At 38.0% G+C, this 24994-nt stretch overlaps 1 protein-coding gene across 1 annotated transcript in view; it reads right to left on the bottom strand.

Moving 5' to 3' along the window:
* The window catches only part of CSMD1 (CUB and Sushi multiple domains 1), a 1554536-nt gene that overhangs the window by 434122 nt on the left and 1095420 nt on the right, over nucleotides 1-24994 (bottom strand). Inside the window, exon 13 of the mRNA XM_058524846.1 lies at nucleotides 16449-16561. Within this exon, the coding sequence (XP_058380829.1) occupies nucleotides 16449-16561 (113 nt within the window). The remainder of the gene's footprint in view (nucleotides 1-16448; nucleotides 16562-24994) is intronic.

Consider the following 24994-nt stretch of genomic DNA (forward strand, 5'->3'; position numbering starts at 1 on the left):
GGATCCATAGGTCTGGGGAAGTGAATCTTTCCTTTCTCATTCTATCTCTTCTCTATAGCAGAGAGAAAATAAACAAAATAATTCATGTGAGAACTAAGCAAATAATATTTTAAGCCTTAAGTTGGAAAGTTTCAAATTATTTTCAATATTCAGAACTTTCAGAAGCCCCCTGTGGCTCTGGTCTTGGACTCATGTGGCCCAGTACAAGCAAACTTTCTAATGGAAGAGGAAAAGTTGAGTGGCTGGCTGGATGGGGAATCAGTCTTTGGGAGCCTATCCTTCCCTCGTTGTGCATATATGACATTCAGAAAATCATCCGATTTGCATATATGACATTCAGAAAATCATCTGATTTACTGACGTTTTCATTTTCATCCACATGTCCTGCATGTCAGCAGTTACTTCAATGACAAATGGACTGTGGGTGTCTGCCCCTCAGCCTGCCTCCAGCTCTGGTAAGAAGATGGGCCTTACCCCTTCCATTGCCCAGCTGACTTTATGACCTACCTCAATCAGAACTGAATCATGACCTTTAGAATGATCTTCTTCCTATCTGAGCGTATGGTTACCAACAAGTCTCCCCTATTCTCTGATAGCATTTAGGGACCGCTTGGAACTTAAAGATCTGTGAGATACTCTGTCATATGCTCTTGTGGTTTTCTATTCTTATACAGTTTGGTACTAGGCATTATCGAATTGTTTTCTACTATGTTGAAAATCTAGCTACATTCTCTCCTTATTTCCACTGTGGCATTGAAATATTCCCAGTGGAGTGAAATTTTCATGATCATGATATTTTCATGATCAGAGGTGACAATCACATCTCTTTTTGCTTGCTAATCATTCCCAGAATCAGTTTCCCATAGAAACCAAATAGTCATAGAACTGTTGATTTATATCTTTACCAGAGCTGAGAGAAAAGCCTGCAGATGATCCGTTCCCACCTCTCATCAGAGATGAGGCTATTAAAGGCCAGGGAAATTTAGAGCAATTGAAGCAACACTAAAACTGAAGCCCAGATCTCTTGGCTAAAGCTCTGCCTGCTGCACTATCCTGTCCCTGTGGTCCTGCCCCCCTTCCAGACCTTTCCGACCCAAGTGTGGAGCAACCTGGTTCCACCAGCCAATTTTTATCTTCAACAGTCTCACATTGCACTGGACTCCCTTCTGCTCATTCCTAAATCCCTATAGAAAAGCAGAAGAAAAAAAAAATAGGGCTATACATGCTAATAGGTTAAAACATACATCTAAGAGAAAACGCCGTGAGCTGAGTGATCCAGAACCACAAATGATGAAAGAACACTCCTGGCTCAGAGGAACGAGCAAATGTAAGGGGATTAAAAAACACAGGACGTGTTTAGAGAAAACAGTGGTTCCATTTATAACTCTGAAATCAGTAACACAAAATGGGATCCATTTTTAAATCCACGCAATTTAGTGATTCCAACAAGGACTCTACTTTGTTGAGATCACTAAAAATTCTAAAGGAGGTAGGCATATGGAAGAAAAAAATACAGATTGTGGGGAAATTGAATAACAAAGGAAAAAATCTTTTCAGCAAAAGTGGATCCCATTGCATTTGACTCTGGAACCCAAGGGGTGAAGACCTCAGAGAAGGTCGTCACATTCAAGCACACATAATACATGAAAAGGTAGGAAGAGAGCAAATGTGGCCAGAAAAAAACCCAGAAACTTCATTGTACCTATGGAGCTAAAAATATAACCTAGAAGTACATGTTGCTAGTGTCTATTATTCTAAAACCTCTTTTGTCATTCAAAAATATCATTCACAGAACTTTTGTTCCTGCCCAAATCTACGATACAGGTTGAAAAACGTCTTCAAACAGGTCTCCCATAATTTCCTCACGTGAGCTCTTCACCCCCACGGAGGTTCCACAACGTCTTATCTCAGTTTACTTAGAGCCTGAAACTCAATCTGTGAGGATAAATGTTAAGGTGGGAGAGTGGGATTCAGTTCAAGCTGATGGGGCACGAAACCTGGAATTTAAATGTCAGATTTCTACATTAGCATTTAATGTTGTCGAGCGCTGCACCACCTGCTCTCCTGGCTCATGCATGCTGATATATTTAAATATTTGATAACGGCTTATCTCACATTATTAAGGGGAAGTGGTATCTATAAGTCACTTGTTAAATGTAACTCAGGAAGAAACAGAAAGGTGGAGAAAATCGTCCTCCTGATATACAACATTTTTCTCAAAGCGGGGCCCGTTATGAATGTTAGCATATCTTAACGCAAATTCTTCAACCCATTCAACAAAAAAATGAGTAATTATCTTAAACTCAATACTACTCCAGTATGTAGTTTTGTTGTTGTTATATGTTTGTTTGTTTTTATTTTGTTCTAATAATACTGTATCTTAATCCTATGGCTCTGTAGGTATGAAAACTGAACACTGGTTGGGTCAGTTTGTAATTTATCAGAAGAAAACAACAGCAACAACAAATACATATAACCAAATGATTTCAGCCTCAAATACTCCATTATTAATACATTTGGCTATTAAATGGTTTAAACTAAAAAATTTAACTAAATTATCAGAACTTTATGCTTTCTAGACATAACTTCTATATTACAGTATAGCTTATATAATATTTTAATTTCATTAAACAAAGCCCTGAGAAAATTCATGCCCAAGAGTTATGATATAGATTTAATTTTTATATTCACCTTTACTAGTAATCTTGGTAAAATTTAAGAGAGCTATCTGATGGAGAAGTTTCTAATAATGCTGATTGAAATAAGACATCTTTTAGCTAAGATGCCATATGTTCTAATTTTTCTAAATTAGTTTTTACATACATTACCTTGTTCCTCATCTATAAGATGATACACATTCTCTAGAAGAGCTTTGCAAAGATAAAGTAGCAATATAAACACAGTTTCTTTCTCCTTCTTTAAGCTCACACTATTGGAAGATCTCTATATGGCTCTCATGGTGTATAAAACGATGTGTAAAATGAGTTTTGATTTTTTGTAGTTAAGTTCCCAAGCTATGGAATTAACAACCCAAAGGAGGCTACCAGTATATTTAGAAGCAGCACTCATCCATGGAGTTGTTTCTATGAACCCAAAGAATTTCTCTTATAACTCCTGTTTTGTAGCACACACACAAATGATACAAAATTATGACTAATAAAAACACTGCAACTCTAAATAGAGTCAGCTCTAAGCCAACTGACTGCTGACTCTACTGTCAAATTGCTAATCACCAACCATCTAGTGAGTCTTATGATCATGGTGTTCATACATATGCTCAACATGAATCCAATCTTGCTCTAAATCTTATATTCTTAAAGAAAAAATCTCTACTTGAAAAAATTCAGTGACTCTGTATTCATAAATGGTTCCTAACAAAGAATAGTTTTAGTTTCAATATTTTCAGATATTATATATATAGACATATATATAAACATTACATATATAATACGTATATATTAACATATATAAACACTGTATATGCATAAAAACATAAACATTACATAATAAATATTCAAAACTTAGCCATTCTAATAAATATTTAGGCTTGAATCATTTTACAGTAGTGAAAATGAAAACAAACTAGCAAATGAAAAATAACCCAGCAAGAATATGACAACCAAGAATTTAAAACACTGCAGGTATATTCAAGAGAGAAAAGATTTAAAAAGACAAAAAAAAAAAAAAAATCCTGAAGCTGAAAAGTAGGCAACTATTTTCAACTCATTTGCAGAGTCATAAGATCAAGGTATTTCATGAGCATGAATGTAGTAAACAATATATTAAATTAGAAATACAGTATATTTTATATTCTATATTATTTTCTTCTATTTGTATAAAATATCCATTTTCCTCATGTGCTTATCATTACCTAAATTTATCTTCTCTCTTGATTCTAAAATGCAAGATCCTGGAAGGGAGAACTGCACCTCAAAATTGAGAACCATGCCTGGCACCTGGTTGAAGCCCACCAAGGATTAATTGAGTGGATGAGTTCTCCAAATCTGAAATGACTCTATTCTGTCAATTATAGTACAAGATGTTTTCCTTTGCTTACCTAGATGAAGGTATCATGTACTCTGGTTTAGCCTGTATATAGACAACTGAATAAAATGGATCTTTCTTCTCAAGGACTGGAGGATACACAAATCACTATTAAAAATGTAATCTTGTCTAAAAGGGAGTTGCGACAGAGAGCTACTGGAAAACACTGGAAGGAGTGTTTACGTCTTGGTGAGTTGTGCTGGGAAAAGCCTCACCACACAGGCAGCACTCAGGATGAGCTTTGAAGGATGAGGAGAATGCTTCCAGGTGGAGAGAGTGATTAAGCACTCGTCAAGGGGAGGGGAAACAGCACAAACACTGATGTCAGAAAGTGGGTCATGTATGAGGTACAAGTGTGGCCACAGCATAGTGCACACTGGGGTGGCCTCTTGCAGAGATGGGGCAATCTGGAAAGGGATGAGGAACTGAATTAATCTGGTCTGCTGTGGTGGGGCCACTGTGGAGGACAGACCAGCTGCAGGTATAGAAAGACGTTCATTCATCAGGCAGAACATCATATGGGAAGTGAAGAGAGACAGGCCACATATGGAAACACACTCCATCTGCTGATATTGGCGAGTGGGCGGGCAGGGGGGGGGCACACGGATGCTGTGATATTCCATGCAGACACTGGTGGAGGCAAGATGCTGTGATATTCCGTGATGACATGAGGGGGCACAGATGCTGGCATATTCCATGATGACACGGGGAGGGCAAGATGCTGTGATATTCCATGATGACATGGGGAGGCACGTATGCTGTGATATTCCAGGAGTTGTATACCTGCTTCCTTCTCACAAGAACATCCTTGCAATGCAGCATCAGCACCACAAAACCTTGGACTCTTCAGCACCGCCCTGACCTGAATCTCCACCTTACTAAGATTCCCAGGTGACGTGTACCCACACCACAGTATGAGAAGCAGAAGCAGATGTACCTGTGAAAAGTCTAAATACAGGCAGCTTGGGAATTTGTGCAGAAATGCATCCTTTGACGTTAGGAGAATTCAACAAAAGGTGCAGGGCACCTGGAATTCACAGAGAGTCAGGGAGAGGGCACTGGGGGAACCAGTTAAAGGGCAGCGGTTTGCTTAGGGAGAGAGTGTTAAGCCAGGTCATCATACAGGGTCTCAAGCCCAAGACGAGGAGGCAGTAAACTCAGGAACAGAATTGGGTGTCTGGATCAGAGTGGCACCAACAGCCAGAAAGACCCTGTGTTGTGTGCTGACTTCTCTGCTGCTAGGCTAGAGCTCCATAAAACCTTTAGAGCCTAAATTAAACTCTCTAAAAAGAAACTGGAGTGGACCTCAGATTATTAATAACAGTCAAGTGACCCAACATGATAGCACAGGATCCAAACAATGTATAAATTGGCTGTGGCTTTGGATATCCCTCCATTCATTCACTTATTTTGCGTATGTGTAAGGAACAGTTACATGCCTTCCACCTGGCCCAGAGCCTGCGCAGGTACATGCAGCAGAAAGAAGTCCTTGCACCCCCAGAGGTCAACCTACCAGGCAGATATACAATTAAACAACTACTGTGATAGAGGCAGTTCATGAAAGAGGAAAGTGTAGAAAGAACATCTGATATTATCCAGACATGTTAAGTTTACTGGAGAAAGTAATGTTTGAGCTAGGACAGAAAGATGTGCAAATTATCTACATGATGAAACCACGGCAACAATGATCCTTGCGGGGGAAAAAATATGTGCAAAAGTAAGAGAAAAAAGAATATTTGAGGATCTAGAAGTTTCACGTGGCTGGAACATGAAGTGCATATGCTATATGGGAAGTGGTGAGAGAGGAGGCTGGAGTTTGGTAACTCCTTCAGATTAAATTCTGTGGGCTCTGGGAAGGCACTCAATGGTTTTAAACAGCGTAGGAACACTCTCGATTTTCATTTTATAATAGAGATGATTTGGACTGGACTGCTGTGTGGGTGAATTACAAGGGGTAAGCCAGCATGGAAGGAGAAAGGTTATGACACTTCTGTGACTGACTCAAAGAGATACCGTGGAGGGCTGTTTTAGGGTGCAAGGAGAGATGCTAGAAATAAGCAATGAAATAGGAAGATATTCAAGAGATGGAACTGACTGGAATTCACAGAGAAAAAGAGAATAGGATCAGCTACCCTGGCTGCTGCTGAGAATAAGATGAAAGAAACAGTTATGAACTTGCGGCCCAAATTCCCAAAGAATGTAGAGAAATGATCTGGCAGCTGGTAGGTGATGACACTGAGGTCAGATGAGAATGGACATACTGCATTATGTGAGTTTCAGGTCAAGAAGCTTGTCAAATGAAAATGGTGTTCTAGGAGCAAATGGTTGGGCTCCGGGAAAATTACATACTTCTGCTTCTGGTCCCAAGGACAGAGGCCTTTGACAATGATGGGTTTTGTTTCAGGAATTTCAAAGGAAGTAATGACAAATTCATTCTTTAGCGTTAAATGAATGGCAATCCTCAAGAAAACCCATCGTAAGGAAATTCAAATTTACAACACATGAGTCCACGTGTCCAAGGGACAGGATACTGTCCCTTGCAAAGGGCTTATCATAGACTGTAGGGTATGTGACTGTGTGCCCTCTTCATGGGCCCTACAAGATGGAAGCTGGGAGTGTTGGCTGCACACAGCTCATGGTTTCACGCCTCTCTAGGAATTGATCTCAGACAAAGGTCTCAGTTTACAGCAAAGAAGGAACTGAAGTGGATATATGACCATGGAACCCATTGGTCTTATCATGTACCACAAATCTTAGAAGCTCTTTACCTGATAGAGTGATGGGATGTACTTTCAAAGACATAGCCAAAAAGCCAGCTTGGAGATGATGCTGGTGAGGATGGGTTGCCATTCTCCAGGACATGATAATCTAAAAGCAACAAGCTTTAAGTGGTGCTGATCCCCAGTAGGCAGAATAGAGAGGTCCATGGACCAAGGAGTAGAAGAAGGAGTAGCCAGCCCATCATCATTCCCAGGGACGGATCTAGGGGGTTCTGTGCTTTCTGATCTCTCGTTTTGGGCTCTGTGGGTCCAGCAGGCCTGGTTCTCAGAGGGGAAATGTTTCCACAGGGGGAAATAGTAAGGGCCCTATTTAAGCTACGTCTGCCATATGGTCCTTTCAAGAGCCTCAGGACAAAGAACTAGCCAGCAAGGAAGGAGCCATCACACTTGTGGGGGTAACTGCCTGCGATCATGAGGCGGAAAGAGGCAAAGCTTTTGTGCACAGAGAGAGAAGGGAAGAGCACTGGTGACTGTGGCGCTGAGGCTCCATGGGAATCTCTTGGTACCGCCATGACCGTGCATGATAAACAATGAACAAGTGCAGCAACCATGCCTGAGAAGGGCACGGTGATCAGGGACTGAGACCCCTCAGGGATTTGGGTCTGGGTCTCCCTGCCACGTCAGCTACCCCAGCAGAGGGGCAAGCTGAAGGAGAGGGGAATCTAGAATGGGTAGGAGAGGAGGGTGGCCATGAGTATGTATCGTAAGTTTTTCTGGGAAATGAGGCCTATTAGAATCCTGGAGAAGTTGTTCCCAGACGGGGAGAACTTATGGTACAAGGGGCGGACTGCAGTGGATCCCGTGGGGTCCCACCCAACTATCCTCTTCAGAGCCAGGGCACTCATTCTCAGCTGCTGGGAGCTCACAGCTGCCTCCCTCTTCAGGAATCACTTCAAACAGGGTCATGCCCCCTCCCTGGGGGCAGCCCATAGCAACGGTTAACGGAAGCCCAGCTGTCTTGCTCCAAGGGCCATCCTGGCTTCTGTAGGATCAGCAAAGGCACCAGGCATGACTACACACAGTTCAACTTCTCCATCCACCCCATTCTGCTCCCTTCTCTTCCTCACAGGTATTTCCAAGGGTGCCATCCGATGCCCCCTCCCACACAAATCTCCATCTCAGAGTCAACTTCTAGCACAAAGGGTAATTTGCCATTAAGTTAAATCATGCCCTTGGAAAAAATTTAAAATCTACTTTACGTACAAGACCATATCTATTGTGAAAAAGAAAGAACACACTATAAATGATTGGTGATGTTCAACTGGGAATTTGCACAGAGTTAAAACAGAAGTTGACTTGAGGCTATATGCAGCTTCACCTTGACTTGAGGAGTTTATGAATTGCTCCATTACTCTGACAGGCGCGTTCCTGCCTGATCTCATCTGAGAAGCATGTTAGCTTCGTGCTAACAAGGCCAGGGGTGAGAGCTCAACTTCTATGCAGACCAGCGAGCTTTCATCTGTTCAGTGGTCACAGACTGTACCTCTAATTCCACTTGGACCCCTTTTAAATGTGCAGTTACTCACACAGAGGACCAGGAAGAGTGTGTGCCTAGGAACCGGATCAAATACAAACAAACAAGTAGAGAAGTATTGTATTGATCAGGGTTCTCCAGAGAAACAGACCCAATAGCACATCTCTATCTCTGTCCCCATTTCTATCTCTCTATCACTATCTCTCTATCAATCTATCTATCCATCCATCCATCCATCCATCCATCCATCCATCCATCCATCCATCTATCTCTCTATCTATCTATGTATCTATCTATCAACCTACCTACCTACCTACCTATCATCTCTCTATCTCTATCTATCATCTATCTATCTATCTATCTATCTATCTATCTATCTATCTATCTATCTATCTATCTATCTGTCTATCCGTCTATCCATGTATCTATCTATCTACCTATCATCTATCTATCTATCTATCTATCTATCTATCATTATCTATCTATCCATCATCTATCTATCACTATCCATCTATCTATGGAGAGAGATTGATTTATTATAAGTAATTGGCTCACATGATTAGTGATACTGAAGTCTAGACTCAGGAAAGCCAATGGTTTTCAGTCCAAACCCCAGTCCAAAGGCTGGAGAAGACCAATGTTCCATTTCAAAGACAGTCAGGCAGAGAGAGCAAACTTCCTTCACTAAGCCTGTTGTTCTGTTCAGACCTTCAACTGATTGGATGAGGCCAACCCACATTGGGGAGGCCGATCTGCTTCACTCAGTCTACCAATTCAACTGTTAATCTCATCCAGAAATGCCCTCACAGACATACCCAAAATAATATTTGACCAAATGTTTGGGCACCCCATGGCCCAGTCAAGTTGACTCATAAAATTAACCATTGCAAGTGTCTCAAAGATTATACAATATTGATGTTGTATCAGCAGTTTCATCTACCAAGAATGGGAAGAGATGCTGCTGTCTGAACTATATGATCTTTCCCTCTACTCAGTGCAACGTGGACCCTCACTTTCTCATACATCACAAATGCAGAGGTGCTTGATTACGGATTAAGATGCCTAAACAGATTTTCATGCCCTCCCATTCTCAAGGTATTCACCAGACATAGGAGAAAATTCTGTTTCTGGTATGAAACAATAATGCTGAACTCAAATTATTTTACCGAGATAATTCTTAGCGTGAGCCTAAAATAGGTCTTGTTTCACTACACAGCAGCACATCACAGGGAACATTTCCCTTAATTTACCCCCTGCTAAAATTTAAATAGCTACGGCAAATTACGTAAAGCATGATTTGTGGAAATGCAGTTCATCAACATGTGTGATGAACTCTAACTGAATATTATTTTTCTGACAAAAAATGATCCAGAGTTAACCCACTTAACTATAGACAGTGAAGCCATAAAAATGCAGGGCCACCCACCCTGCAGACTCGTGACTGTCTGGACAAACCTCCAGGCATAGGGCTTGCCTCTCGTCACCCTTCCCCGCCCAGCGCCAGAAGTGATGATGGGCACAAGGGAGCCCTTCCCTGAATTGAGTACAGGGTTTTTCCCTTTCCTTTCTAGTGAGCAAAATGACCGGTTGTAATATATAATGCGTATTATATTTTAAATGTATACGACCTCAAGCTCTATTACATTATTTAATATTTTAACAAAAATGCTGCTATATTATTCAATGTAAGATTGGTTTACAAAAAAAATTCTTTTGATCCTTAGTAGTTAATTTTGTAACTTATGATAGGAATTTTAAAATATAAAGCGGAAAAAATATGCACTAAGCCTATGTTAGCTTTCCGTACATATTGTTCTGATACTGGCCCTCTCTCTCTCTCTCTCTCTCTATATATATATGAATTGTATATATGATTTATATATTCATACATTTTATATGTATATATTATATATAATTATATATATGTTATTTATTATATATTATATACTATATACTATAATTATGTATTATATACTATATATTTTACATATATATATATATATTAGGTCTTGTACAGTTTGCTTAGTAGATGGATAGTATTGCCTTATACAGCTGTACTATAATTATTTACATCACAGTTTTTATCTTTTATGTTTTTGAATAGGTTATTTTGAATTAAATATTTCCACGTGTAAAAAAGTTTTAAATAAACAAATCTTACCTCTCTCCCATCACTTTCTCATACATCTAACATATCTTCTTAAAGAGTTCTCCTCATTTTTTACATTTCACATAATATTTTTCTCGTAATTTTCTTATGGCAAATTATAAGCTAGCATATTCTCTGTCCTTCTCTCTCTCTCTTTCCATATATATATCTAGGTATACGGAACGCACATGTTCCCACACATGTTCCATGTATGTATATGGAACACACATATGTATAATGTAAATGTATATACATACAAACACGGTCTAGCAAGCTAATTTATCTATATGAATTTAAATTTCCCTTTGCTGTTCCTGAGTCATTGGCGGTGACCACGTTTGCACTTCAGTCTCTGAGGTTTTCTCTGGCCATCACCTGGTGATGCCCAAGGATGGCCAGACTCTGCTCTGTGCTTCCTCACTCCAGCTGCTGTAACACAAACTCTTCTTTAAAGACCACGTTAATTGAGTGTACTGTGTAGGCATCCTGAAGGGAGGCGAGAGAGGGGAATGTCTCTGAGGAGTCAGAGATGGGAGAAAATAGAGCAATCCCAGATGCACCCAACTAAGAGCCTGGGTGATGGAGGTCCACAGGTGGGTGGTGTGGATCCGAGGGTCTCCTGTCCTCTCATTCCATGAGGTCCCTTCAACATTACTGTGTGTGCCTGGGAGGGGATGGGGCTGGCAGAGGGTCCACCAGGGAGCTCCCGTGAGGGACAACAGTGCCCGAAGCAGCAGAGACCATGAACGTCTCAGGGCAAGGGTGATCGAAGCTTTAAGGACCCCCTTACAGCACTCGGGGATTCTCAACATCTGGGAGAGAGAGGGTGGGGAGGCAGTAAGGGGTGATGTGGGGCCCCTCCCATCACGACTGAGATTAGATTCACTGCCACTTTGTCAGGATGGAGTCTCTGAAACAAATTCAAATTGATTTTAAAATAAGATGATGTGACATTTTTTGCATATCAAAGTTTGTCCAGAGTTTGTAAGCCAAGAGAGAAACTATGACTTCAGGTTTGATGTGATATGCATTGAAAATTCTGGAAGGAGACACCAGAGCCTTTGAGGCTCTGAGGAAGTTACCTGGCCAAGTTTGCAGGTGAAGAGAAGGAACACTTACAATTTTTACGTATTTTACTCTGAGCACTAATGTTTATACAATGAAAAAAATCTTACCTGTAGAAAAATCTCAAAATCAAAAAGGCAAATGAGTATGTAAATAATAGCTAGCATTTCTCATGCTATGTGCTATGAGCTTTCCATGTTTTGAGTCAACTGGTTTTTACAACAGCCTTATGAAGCAGTGTCATTATTATTCCCTCTCTTTTTTCAAATGAGAAGTCTGACGCACAAAGGGTCTAAACAACTTGCCCTAAGTTACGCAGTCAGTCAGCGGCTGACCTACAATCCGGGGTAGTCTGGCTTCAGTGCCTGTGTTCTTAACCACTACACCATGTTATTTAAAACCACACACTATTAAAACCTACAAAGTTAAACCATATGTAAATATCAGGTGCATATATTTTCTGATAATATAATTGATGAACAACTATCTTTTAAATCAAATGATGTAATTATTTATATATTTGACAATCACCTTTACAAATGATTTTTATTTTCTATCCAATTACTAGCTTAATATAGCACTCTGGAAGTACCAATTTCTAGAACGTCTTCTTTTGCTATATTGTATTTTCTCAATTTTTTAAATCCTCAAATCGTATATTAGTTTTCTGTTTTAATTATCTTTTTAACTTTGGACTATTGTTGTGTCAAAAGATAATATATGGCCTTGAGTTGACAATCACTCAGTGATTGATGGCTACCCACGTTTCCAAGACATCTCAAGTTGTAGCTATTAATAGACTATTGAGACTGTTAACAGAGTACCAGTTAGAGTTCAATGTAATTATAATTAATGCCGTATGGTCATTCAAACTGACATATGACACTTGGAAGAATATTTATATTTTAATTGAGAATACTTATATCCCTTAATAGTCAAGGACCCACAATTTGGGAACGATGCTAGTTTCTCTAGTCTTGATACTATAAACGTTACGATGTGTGCCTTCATACTGCTGGAGTTAATTTACTGCCATTTGCCCTGTTGGGAAGCGCTTGGTATTTCACTGATGCTCTTAGATTCTACCAAAAGCAGTAGCAAGTATAGGTCATGTGGAAAGGATTATACCTCTACCACGCTTTCTTTAATAACTGCACAGTCATGCAAAAGTTCAATTAAAGGTCAAGTCTAAAATTCCAAATGTCAGGAAGTATTCAGTAATTATCTGTGCATTCTAGTCCTAACCTTTGAATGAAATGTAAATATCATTTTTTGTTGCAGTATTTCTTAGTAAGAGCAGTCATTTAGGCTCCACCTCACTCCATGTCTCCAGCAAGGAGGAATCTGTCACACTTTATAGATAAGGATATTTATGGTTGGGCCTTCTCCTCACCACAGGATATTTTAACATTGTGAATACTTCAACTCACAAGGCAAGAGTGTAGCCATTCCAGGGTGTGCTCACTCTCTCGGTGAACACTCTCATCCACCATGTTTGTTGATTTGAGGTTGGTTGATGGTTTTTAATTATCTGCCTCATTGGCCTGACATGCAATAACTTCTTGTAACATTTTTTCAGCTCCTGAATACTCTACAGCGCACCCTTGGAAAACAAGAGCACACTGTCTCTTTATTCAGATTGACAAAGTAAAATTGAAGAAAACAAAATCCCAACTCTGCAGATTAATATTTCTCATTTTGACCTATACATGCACACATCTGTCATGTCAAAGATTTTCATGAACTCAGTAATTAAGGAAGGAACCAGTAAAATATTTGAAAAACTCTTTCAAAGGAGAATCCAAAGAATATGAACATATAGACAATTAGCAACACTGATATGAATTTGCTAAGAGAGGCAAAATTCATCAATATCCACAGGGAAATAATCAATTGCACCTCCTGCACACAAAAAGCATTTGCATTTCACTGATCAGGAACATTTGCATTGTTATGAGTTTTCTATAACTTTCAGAGTCGTAAAATAACTCAAGGACAAGGGAGGCAGGGACCACTAAAGAATTAGTTAACCAGGAAGAGTGCGCTAGACGTTGAAAGCATCCCTAGTAATTTTTTTTTGCCCAGGTCAATTTCATAATTTTTCCTGACAATAACTTACAAATTAATTCTGTCTTTCTTTCTTTTAACAGTTCCCCTACAGTAAAATAATCCAAATAAAAGAATCACTATTTTTATTGTATTACAGTATTTTTTAATACACTAGTTCCTTAGAATTTTGAAACTTTCCTTATGAAAAAGATCTAAAATTTTGAAAATTTAAATAGTTACATGGAATGTATGTTTATGCTTTATTCTGAATTCCCACTGTCTATTTTCCTAGATTATAGCTTGAAAATGGCAGTTTCTTTTCAAAATAATGGATCTTTTTGCATTAGTAAAAAGATTTGAATGGGTTTAAAAAAGGTAACTTCTTGGTTATTTTGTTAAAGTAACTCTCAGTCCATAGGCATTTGTAAGATAGTATAAGATTGATCCTGAAAAGACTTCTTATGAGCATAACTTGAATTCAAGACCATAACAGGTTCTTTTCAATCTTGCTGAAAATGACTTTAAATTAGTTGTGGCTTATTAAAAGTATGTCAGTATATGTAAATGACAGCTTAAATATATCTTTTAAAGTTTTATAAGGAAGTAGTTTTATACAATAATTTATAAAACTTTTTTAATGTTAGTAAGATCATTTTATCATACTGGGGACATGTATTTAATCTTTGGGCACAAGAGAACAATTTCTTTCTCTTAGTCAAAAATATGAAAGATCTGAACTGAAGAGACAAGCATCTGTCACTTTTCTACTTTTGCATAACCCCAAATGAGGAAGTTAACATGCTCACAAGCCTTTTTAATGCTTATTTCTCAAGTCAAAACTATTTAATTACTGACACAAAGTACACCAAAGCACTTATCCAAAGTAAAATGGTCTGCCTGTTCTTGTGTGGGCACTTTTTGCCAGTTAAAACAGATGTGTCAACCTACAGCTATTCTAGGAGCCCTGAGGTCCAGATATTATGAAGATCATTTCATTCTTTATATTCCAGTCAAAGATTCCCCTTCCATGTTTCTTTACTCTCAGTTCTTTGCCATCTCTAGAAATCAAGAGAGATCAACCCAAGGACTATGGTGTGCTCTGAGAGAGGGAAGTGAGGCCTAGCTGGCTGCTGCCTGTTCACCAGCAGAACAGAAGTGGAGGAGTGGGGGCTTCTGTGAACTAAACCTCTAAAGACCTGAAATGAGATGGCGATTGTTGATTTGGTGATTTTGTCAATGACTAATTGCCCCGAGGAACTCAACGGTGGATTTGAAAGCGTTTAACTGGTTTTCCAAATTTTTATTTTTTTCTTTTATTAAGGAGATGCAATCACCAACCACCCTGAACCAGACTAAGTTTCACCATGAGAGCTACACTTATGACCTTTGCCTTATTTTTAGTGCTAAGATCTCTCCAGGAGGAGCTTAGGCCTTATCACCATAACCTGCAGTGTATGTGGAAGCATGTTTTTCTAAATGAGCCTGTGCAAGCGAATACCACCTCTCCCTTTTGAATATTCATTCCCCATTGGAACTAAAAGTTCTCTGCTTCCGTTTGTTCGGGGACACCATGACTTCGGAAGTGATCCCGCATGGTCTCCTATTTGTTGCAAGTATACCTTACTTTGTATGACATCTACTTCTGGTGGAGAGTCTGATTTAACTTGCCAGGAGGCAAACCCACTTTGGTTTCGGTAGAAATTTGGGGGCGGTAGTGGGAAAGGGCTTTTTTTCCCCTTTTTTCTCTTTTGGTGGGAATGGAACGGGAGAGTCTATTTTTTATGGAGGTTATCATTGAGTAAGATTTGCATAGGAGTCTGGAATTGTTTTAGAGTGTCTAATAGAAGGAAATGTCATTGACTTCCCAAAAGATGATTGAAAAATACTTGAGGAAAGGCAGGGGGGAGCTGAGGCTGACAAAGAGAAGAGCGTATGGATCAGGCGGCTGTAGCTCAGGTCTCAAGCCAATATATGAGTCCATAGCAAAATATTTGGAAGACTTGCAAAAGTTTATAAACACAGGTCATCTCGGGTTCATTATATTGTTCTTTCTACTTCTGTTTACATTTTGAAATTTTCCATAATTAAAAAAGCTTTAAAAACTACCAGTCAGTATGCTAAGGTTAAGAGGTATCTGTCTCCTATGAGATCCTGCCACATGAAACGACATGGGTAGAGCAATAGAGTGAGACTATTGTTAAAGATACACCACACTGAGAGTCAGGCCCTGATTCACAAGAACATGTGGCTGGATTCCAGCATGGCAAACCACCATTCGCTGAGACAATGCCTCCTTGACATGAATTCCGAGATGAAGCCAACTTCTCTGAAGGAACATTCTCTTCTCCAGAGTAATTATAACTCATAACTCTCAAAACAAGGTTGTTTTTCTCCTACACAAGTACTTAGTAGTATTTTCCTCCAACTTTGTATAGATTTCCCTGTCTTCCATTAAAAAACCCCATGCATTTGTACATGAGGATGTATATAATAAGCTTGCTTGAATTGATGCCACTCAAATTGATACTTTGTTCAAAAATGTTTCCCTTAGTTATAAGCATAATGACTCCCTCTCAGGAAGAAATAAAATGCCATGACCCACATGGATGCAGACATTTCATAGCTTATATTTTGTATCGAATCTCACTCTTTGTTTTGACACAATAATGGCACACATCATGGTAAGCCAAGCTTTCAAAAAGTTAAAAATTCTTCTTTGCAAGAAGGAACTGTAAGTAGGACTTTAATTAAGGCAGTTGCAAATAATTAGTCCCTATTTTTAAACACTGTTCTGACTTGTTGATTTTATTTATAGCTAGCACATAGAGAATGGTCCTTGCCCTCTGTAGAAATGCTAATTTTAAAAGTTGGTGTGTTCCAGCCATACCTTGGTAGACAGCTTTAAATCCAGGCGAGGCAATGCTGTCGTCAGACTGTAGATGGAGCCACATCTGGTTGCTCATACTCACGATGAGGTCAGGAACACTGGATCCAGTGAGTCTGCACAAAAGAGAAATGTCAAATCCACTATTTAAGAAACCAGACATCTCTACTTTTACCTTCAATGGTGGTCTTGCTGCTTAAACAAACAAGCCATATATATATATATATATAAATATATACATATATATAGCAAGACTCTCCTTCAAAGAATCAATAGCCACTTATAATTTACATTCACATTTAAAACCTCAATACCACTGGTGTTTTACAGTAACTATTCTATTTTATAACTCCAAATCTGTATCTTGTATTTTAAAAATCGACTTAGGGTGACCAACCATCCCGTTTGTCTGCAACTGAGGGGCTTCTCTGGGTCCGGGATTTTCAGTGCTAAAACTGGGACAGTCCTGGAAAAATGGGGACAGTTGGTCTTCTTATGTGATGGAGAGATACACTCTATTGCCACAAGGTTATACAACATCACACTATCCACGGGAAAGCAACTTGAAGCTGAGAAATGTCCTGGTTCATTCACAAAATGCTTGGATCGTCTACTATGGATTTATCATGTATGTTTGCAACAAAATATCTTTTAAAAATATATCACAAGATGGAATCTTATTCAGCACTGAAAAGAAGTGAGCTATCAAGCCATGAAAAGACATGGAGGGACCTCAAATGCATATGACTCAGTGAAAGAAGCCAATCTGAAAAGGCTACATACTCTATGATTCCAACTATATGACATTCTGGAAAAGGCACAACTATGGAGACAGTAAAAAGATCAGTGGTTGCTATGGATTAGGGCATGGGAGAGGGAGAGATGAATAGATGGAGCACAGAGGACTTTTAGGACAGTGAAAATATTCTGCATGATAGTATATTGACGGATACATGTCATTACACATTTGTCCAAACCCACGAAAAGTACAACATGAAGAGTGAACTCTAACGGAAACTATGGAATCTGGGTGATGATGTGTCCATATAGGTTTGTCATTTGTAACCAATGGACCACTCTCATGGGAAGTGTTGATAATGGTGGGGGCTGTGCATATGTGGGGGGAGTGGGTATTTGGGAAATCTCTGTACCTTCCTCTCAATTTGCTGTGAACCTAAACCTGGTCTAAAAAAATAAATTTTTAGTATATATATATAGTTCACCAAAGGTACCCATACATTAAGAGAAAATTGACAAGAAGAACAGCATGTATAGCTGAAATAGATTTGGCAAATTTATTCAACATTCCCTCTGCATATTAACGTCCAAGTCACAGCAAATGGAATTTTCAATGAAGCATTCATTATGTATTAACAAAACAGTCACATAGCTGCTGCCGTCAGCCAGTGAAAAGAAACACTAAATCCATTGACTGAACTTAACATACTGACAGAAAAGCATGTTGAAATAGAAAAAGTGTGAGAAAAAAATCAATTCAACCAAAACAAATGTCTCTAATCAAATAGGAAGCTTTGCTTTCAGCAAAGTAGTTTTGAGATATGAACACACGATTTGCCCCATCAATCATATAATCTGTCTATCAACCCAATATTCTCACCTCGGGCATTACAGAATACCTGCTTCTTCAAAAGAAGATGAACAACAGACACTATAGGGGAAGTAACTTGTGCAATGTTACACACACATTGAAAAAAACAAACATATTTCAGTGAGTGATGTGCAATCACTAAATATGTATTTCTTTTTAAAGATTTTCTATGTTGGAAAGACTATTCTTTTATGTTTGTTTGTTTTATTTGCTTGTTTGATTTGAAGAGAGATTTTTCTCTCTTCCCTATGCACACATTTTATCCATGTGTAACATACCCAAAAGTGCACAGATCGTAAAGGTCTAGTGTTAATGTCCGCTTTGACTTATGGTTATAGAGCTGTAACATGGTTTCTTCTTTTTGTTAGTTCTTATGAGAAACATCTTTTTACTAGCCTTTTACTTTCAAGTTTTCTATGTACGTATATCAGTTTGTCTCTTGTAAGCATCATATAATCGTTTTTACATTATTTTTAACTAATTTATTTATATTTTTATCTAATCAGAGAGCTTTGTCTTTTATTTAGAATATAATTGATGATAAAGTTCACTTCTTTTTGTTTCTCCTTTTTTGATTAGCCAATTATTTTTTTAATTATCTCTTTTATCTAATAGCTTGTTTCATTTTTGCAACACTTTAAAGATGTCATTCCATTGTCTTTTTACTTCTTTTTTTATGTTGAGAAGCCTTCAATCAATCTTGTATTTGCTTTTTCGAAAATAACATTTCTTTTTTTATGCTACTTTTATGATCTTTCTTTGTCCTGCTTTTAGTAGATTTATTATAATGTGCCAGTGTGAGGTTTTCCTTGTATTATCCTGACTGGCTTGTAGAATTTGTTGAATCTCTATCTTGAAGTCTGTTGTCAGTATTGGAAAACTCTTGGTGATAATGTCTTCAAATATTGGTTAGGTCCCATTTTCTCTATCTCTTTCTTTTGGAACTCCAATTACACACATATTTTCTGCACATACACTTTTTTTCCTGCTTCAGTTTAAATATTTTCTACTACACTATTTTCTAGTTCAAACCATATACATTGAGTTCTTTATTGCAGATATTGCATTTTTCAGTTCTTAAACTTCCATATGATTCATTGTGATAGAGCACAGTTTTCAGGCAAAATTCTTTGATCATTTCATTTATTTTCTTAAACATATAAATCACAGTTAATTATCAAAGTCCCTGAGTGATAACTCTAATATCTGGATATCTTCTTCTTTTTTTATTGTCTGTCTCTTGCTTTTGGATCATTGGGTTCTTTTTCTGGACAGTTCAGATAATTTTTGATTGAATGCCAGACTCAGTGTATAAACCATTGTAGAAGCTCTGTATGTTGCTATCTTCCTCCTGGGAGGATTTAAGTTTTGTCTGGCAGTGAGAGCGACCACCCTGATCCAATCAGTCATTGGATGATTCAAGGCTGCATTTCAGGCATGTTGGCTTCTCAGCTTACTCTTTCTCAAGGCACAATCTAGAGTTATGAAGTGTAAGTAGATTTCCTTGAAAAGATAGCCCTGGACACCCATCTTTGTCTCACTAGCACTGTGAAAATTCCAACAGTTCTGCTTAGCTTTCTAGACCATAAGCAGCACATTTCTGCTTTGTTTCTTTGCTACTAATCCCAGAAAAGTCAGGATAGGGCTACTTCATGAAGGATTGAAGCCAAGAAGATTCAGGCTCACATCCCCATAATTCCCTTTTCCTTGACACCTTGGACCCTCAAGTCTTCACTGTTTTGTTGCCCAATTCAGGGGCTCCCACATCCTGTGTCTCCCAAAACCACCTCCTCTGAGCCACAGATTTCTGTTTGCCATGGTGCCCTTAACCAAGAATCAGCAAATGCTCCTAGGGACAATGATTTGGGGAGGTCCATCTTAAAGCATATCCATTCTCCCTTGGTTTTTGCCTTCTAAAATCCTGGTTGCTTTATGTTATTCTCCTATGCCTTAATCATTATCGTATTCAGCTTCCGTACCTATTCTCAATGAGAGGTCAGGTCTGATATTTTTGGAAAGAGGGGGATTCAAGTGGTTTATTTTCTATCTGGCTTAGTTTCTTTTCCTTTTTTTTTTTGCTTCTCTTGGATAATATTCCCTAGACTATGTGAATATATGAAGGGAAGATTGGTCTTATTCTTGGCCATTATAAATAGCTACTTGTAGCTTAGGTTAAATTCACTCCTTTGGTTTAGAAAAGAAAGAGGAAAGAAAAAGTATCATTTTGTCATAAAGTTTATATAGACATAAGGAAGAAAGGATGCATAATTGTTGATTTTTCCTTACATGCTAATAAAAATTGGCTTTTGAGTCATAAGTCAGTGGAGTGGAGGAGAATGTTTTTTTCTTCTCCTTCTTGGCTTTTACCAACACTGCCTGGAGGTGGAGTCAGCATCCTTCTTGGTCTATATTTCCCATTTCCATTCTCTACTCAATATTGATCCCCCGTTGTCATGACTTTGAGATTCATGACATGAGTCAACTGTACTCCACTTCTCATCCCTGTCATCTCTCTTCATGTAGGCCACTGCTTATTGTCAGCTCTACACTGGGTAGTGTGAGTGTCCACATGGATAATTCTTGTGAAATGATTCATGGTTCCTTGGGCCTTTAACCTCAATGACCTTCCCCTCCACTCCACTGTAAACACTGAAATTGCTGGTCAAACCTTGCACTTTGCTACTCTTCATGATAAAACTCTTAGACTCTTAACCCCTCTCTCGGACCACATCTCCATGTGGTCCTGAGGACTGCTATTACTGGTTCCATCACATTTTACATGCCCTGGACGACGTGGCTGATGCTCTGGTATACCGTCTCATCAGTCTTCCCAATTCTCTTAAAATCCTTCTATCTATCTGACGATCTATCTGTTCCATTTATTTGACAAAAACTCAAGTTGAGATCAATCCAACAATCTACTCTATCTTCTTGCACATGTGCACTGAAAGTTGATGAAGGATTTGCTGATTTATACTAATACATACTTATGGTCTCCAGATTCCAGCCAGCCACTCAACAACACACTTTTTTCCTGGGCCCTAGTAAACATATTTTCCTTTTCCCGTTTCCACTAGCTATTGTCCCAAACCATCACCATTGTTCTCGAGCCCCTTCCAAATCCTTATTTCTCTTGCTCTCAGAAGATAACTTCATATATAAATATATGAGGGAAAATATTTAAGGAAATCAAAACATGAAAGACCTGCCTCCTAGAATCTCCTAAATTCCTCCTTATTCCACCAACCATCCAGTCACTGGAAGTAAAGATCGGGAGTGGTTTCTTCTCTTGCTTTTCTCTCCCTTGACCAATGTATTCATCAACAAGTCATACAAATTATACCTCCTCAATGTTCCTTTCACCTTTTGCTTCTCTCCGTCTCTACTTTCTTATTTGAGGCTATCATACTAATATCATGGAAGTAGCTTCTTAATTCAGCCTCCTGATTCTGGTGTCACTTTCCTCCTAGATATTTCATTTAATTTTAAGTTGTGAAAAACAACTATCATGTAGAAAACTTTCACACATTGAAAAGACTTAGATGCCAAGTTAACTACTTTAGAAATATCTTTGAATGAAAGTATTTGAATTTCTTATAGTTCTGCAGTGAACATTATTTTAATTCTGTCTTAAATTAGTCTGTTGATTCACATAAAATTAAATTAGCAGGTGCAGAGCTACATTACGAAGTTCCTTCAATCAAAAGTCAAATTAGGATGATTTGTGTCACTCTAGTTTTAGAATTGATGCCTGCTATTTACTTAACTGCTATAATTATGAAAAGGGTTTAAGATTGCCTGTTACAATTATTTTTTAAAATTAATTATTTTAAAATTAATATTTAAAAAAATACTTGAAAATAAAAGTATTTTTGTGTTTTTTTAATTTTTAAAAATTATTTTAGAATTATTTGAAACAAAAGAAAATATATTTTTTCCTTCCTCTTTCATGTTTCCAGAACTATTTTAATTTGCTAGCACTGACAAATGATTTGTTTAAAACAAAGAAGCAAATGTTATTTTTATCCTTTGAAACCGCTTATCTGTTTGAAAAAGGATTTTTTTCAATAATTTGTAACTGAAAAATAAAGTAGATGCTGCTTTTGATAAAATATTTTAACAGCCATCATAACACATACGTTTTAACTACTTTTTTTAAAGCAGCTTCATTTTTCTCTCTAATTGACTTTACAACACATAATGTTTTGATTTAAACTTAAAAATAATATTATTCAAATGAAACACTAACTAAACTGATTTGGTTGTTAGAAAGCTATAATAAAATTTTCTTTGGGGGAAAAAATGCCATCATACTGGAGGTGCCTAGCTTTCCACGCCCTCTCCCTCCATGCTGGAATTCCTAACCTGTTGCACACACCTTATGCTCCAACCATATTGACCTTTTTCACCATTCTCCAGAAATATTGACATTTCTTGGCTTCCAGGCTTTGGGCAAACACTGAAATCACTGCCCGCCACACCTACTCTTCCTGGATAACACCTAAGAGTTCTTAAAGACTTTCGGGGTTTTCTCTAGGCATTTCTTAACTCCCTTAGGAAACGTGAGGATTTTCTTCTCTAGGTCACTGTGGAATCCTGCATATAACTCATTTAAGACAAATGTATCATAGGCATCTACTTCAACACCTGTCTCCTGCCAATCTTGAACTTCCTTCAGTGCAAGCTATGTCTCTTGCTCTTTTTATCCCCAAACTCTGGTATATAACATGCGACATTTTTTAAATAAATGCACAAATGAAAATATAAATTAATGCTCATTAAAATTCATTAAAAATTTACATGTTTAGATTTCATAGGGATCTTTTCAAATAATGATTTAAATCTTTGTTTTATCTTGGTATACCAAGGACATGGTATTTGATGCTCTGCTATAGCTCCGTCATTAATTCACCCTTAATTTTAGCTAAATTATTTTACCTCTATGTCAGTTTCTTCATTTGTGAAATAACTGTATTAAATTATATCAAAGGAATCATTCAGTTCTAAAATTGTCTTATCTTTTTGATAGATTTCAGTGAAGATAGAGCTGACTCAGTTCAGTGGTTTGATATGTCTCATTGCAGTCAGTATCAAAGTTGAACTGAAATCAGCAGTACTTATGACTATAATTTCCAGTAGAATAAAAAGAATAACCCAAAACGAAGTAAAAGAACTTGACTATGTATTTGTGCCTTTCCTATAACCAGGACACATTGCATTGAGAGAACACCTAAACTCTAAACATGAAACACCTAAATATGAAAATGGGTCAGTGTTCTTTAAACCTAATTGGACCCATATGATGCAATAACTTTAAGATGTTTTCATCGCTGGTAATATCACCGTGTATATGAAAGTAATGTCATTTCTGAACAGATCTCTTTGGCCTCGGCTAAAAGATTCAACAGGTCTGTCTTCCGTACATGAGATGTGTTTGCTAGGAAGGGATGGCTAAATCAAACTCTGACTACTGTCACTCAACATAATGCCTACACAATTTCCCAAGTTGTTGTGTGTGTCAGAGTGTTCCTTGGTGTTGTTGAGTAGAATTTTCTTGTATGAATATGCCACGGTATTTGTGTGTTCACCTGTTGAAGGACACTTACATTCTCTCCAGTTTTTTTGCAATTATGAATAGAGTTACTAGAAACATTCATGTAGGGTAAGTTTTATTTCTCTAAAGTAAATATCTAAGAGTAGGATTGCTGGATCATATGATAAATGTGTATTTAAATTCACATGAAACTGCCAACCTGTACCATTTTACATTCCTATTTGCAGTCTAAAAATTACATAAAGTATAAATCTATGATATTATATTCCCAACAAGACAAAACTATAGTGAAGGAGAACAGATCAGTGGTTCAGGGTTTTACTTTTTTTTTAGGGTGGGAGAGGGTGTGACTACAAAGGGATGGCAGTTTGCAGGTGATGAAATTGTTCTATATCCTGATTTCAGTGGTAGTTATACAAATCTATACATGTATTAATACAAAAATTTGTATTTTACTGTATATCAATTTAAAAAATAATTTGTTCAAACCTGGAGATAAAAAAAGTCCTAACTCAGCATGCCACAAAGCTGTCAAGACACGAAATTGATGCCATGTAACACCTGGACTAAGTTACACCTGCATTCTACCGGCAGGTACCTGAAAGAAAAATCACGTGCTAAACTTTTAAAATGCTCATTTAAACTACAAATTGGGCAATTGAAAAGTAAATGCTACTCCTAAGTTAAAGACTGACCTAAGACTGACCTAATTTGAAGTCTTTATAGTTCTTTAATGTCCATAAATTTCATAGGTTCTGTAGAAAGTGTAGAAAATGCAGAGCTATTGAAAATATATGTTTTAGTTAGCCATTTTCCATAATTGCATTGATGCGGTGTGAGCTAGAGATTAAAAGGGAGAAGTTAAGACACAGTATGTGGTCTGTTCAGGCACCTGGGCAGAATGATTCCTCTCAGGGATGGAGTAAAATACCTTTAGGAAGATTCAGAGATGCCCTGATACAAACCCTTGGTGAAAGTTGGCAGACACAAAGCTGCAGAGCCAGAGTCATAAGTCAACTGAGTCCTCTAACAAACCAGGGCAGAGGGGATTTAAACTCTGGTCATCATGATAATCTTTGGTTTTGCACATCTTCAAATAAAGTATTGACCAAGCCATGAGAGCAAATCAGCCTAGAAGGCAGCTTTTACGGGCATTCAAGCTTCTCAATCCACCCAGCACCTAGACTGGCTCCTCGTGCGTGGGAGTCACAGCCAACATATCTGTTTACAGGACATGTGCCAATATAGAGAGCCAGGACGGGAGGAGAGGAACAGGACTCTGGCTTATAAATCAAGCTGACTGAGAATAAGCCAGGGCGGTAGATTTATAGAATAAATTATCATATTATTACGTATAATGTTAAACCAGGAGATAATCCATACATA

Source organism: Diceros bicornis, chromosome 29 (genome assembly GCF_020826845.1).
Source record: "Diceros bicornis minor isolate mBicDic1 chromosome 29, mDicBic1.mat.cur, whole genome shotgun sequence".
In the NCBI taxonomy this organism is placed as follows: domain Eukaryota; kingdom Metazoa; phylum Chordata; class Mammalia; order Perissodactyla; family Rhinocerotidae; genus Diceros; species Diceros bicornis.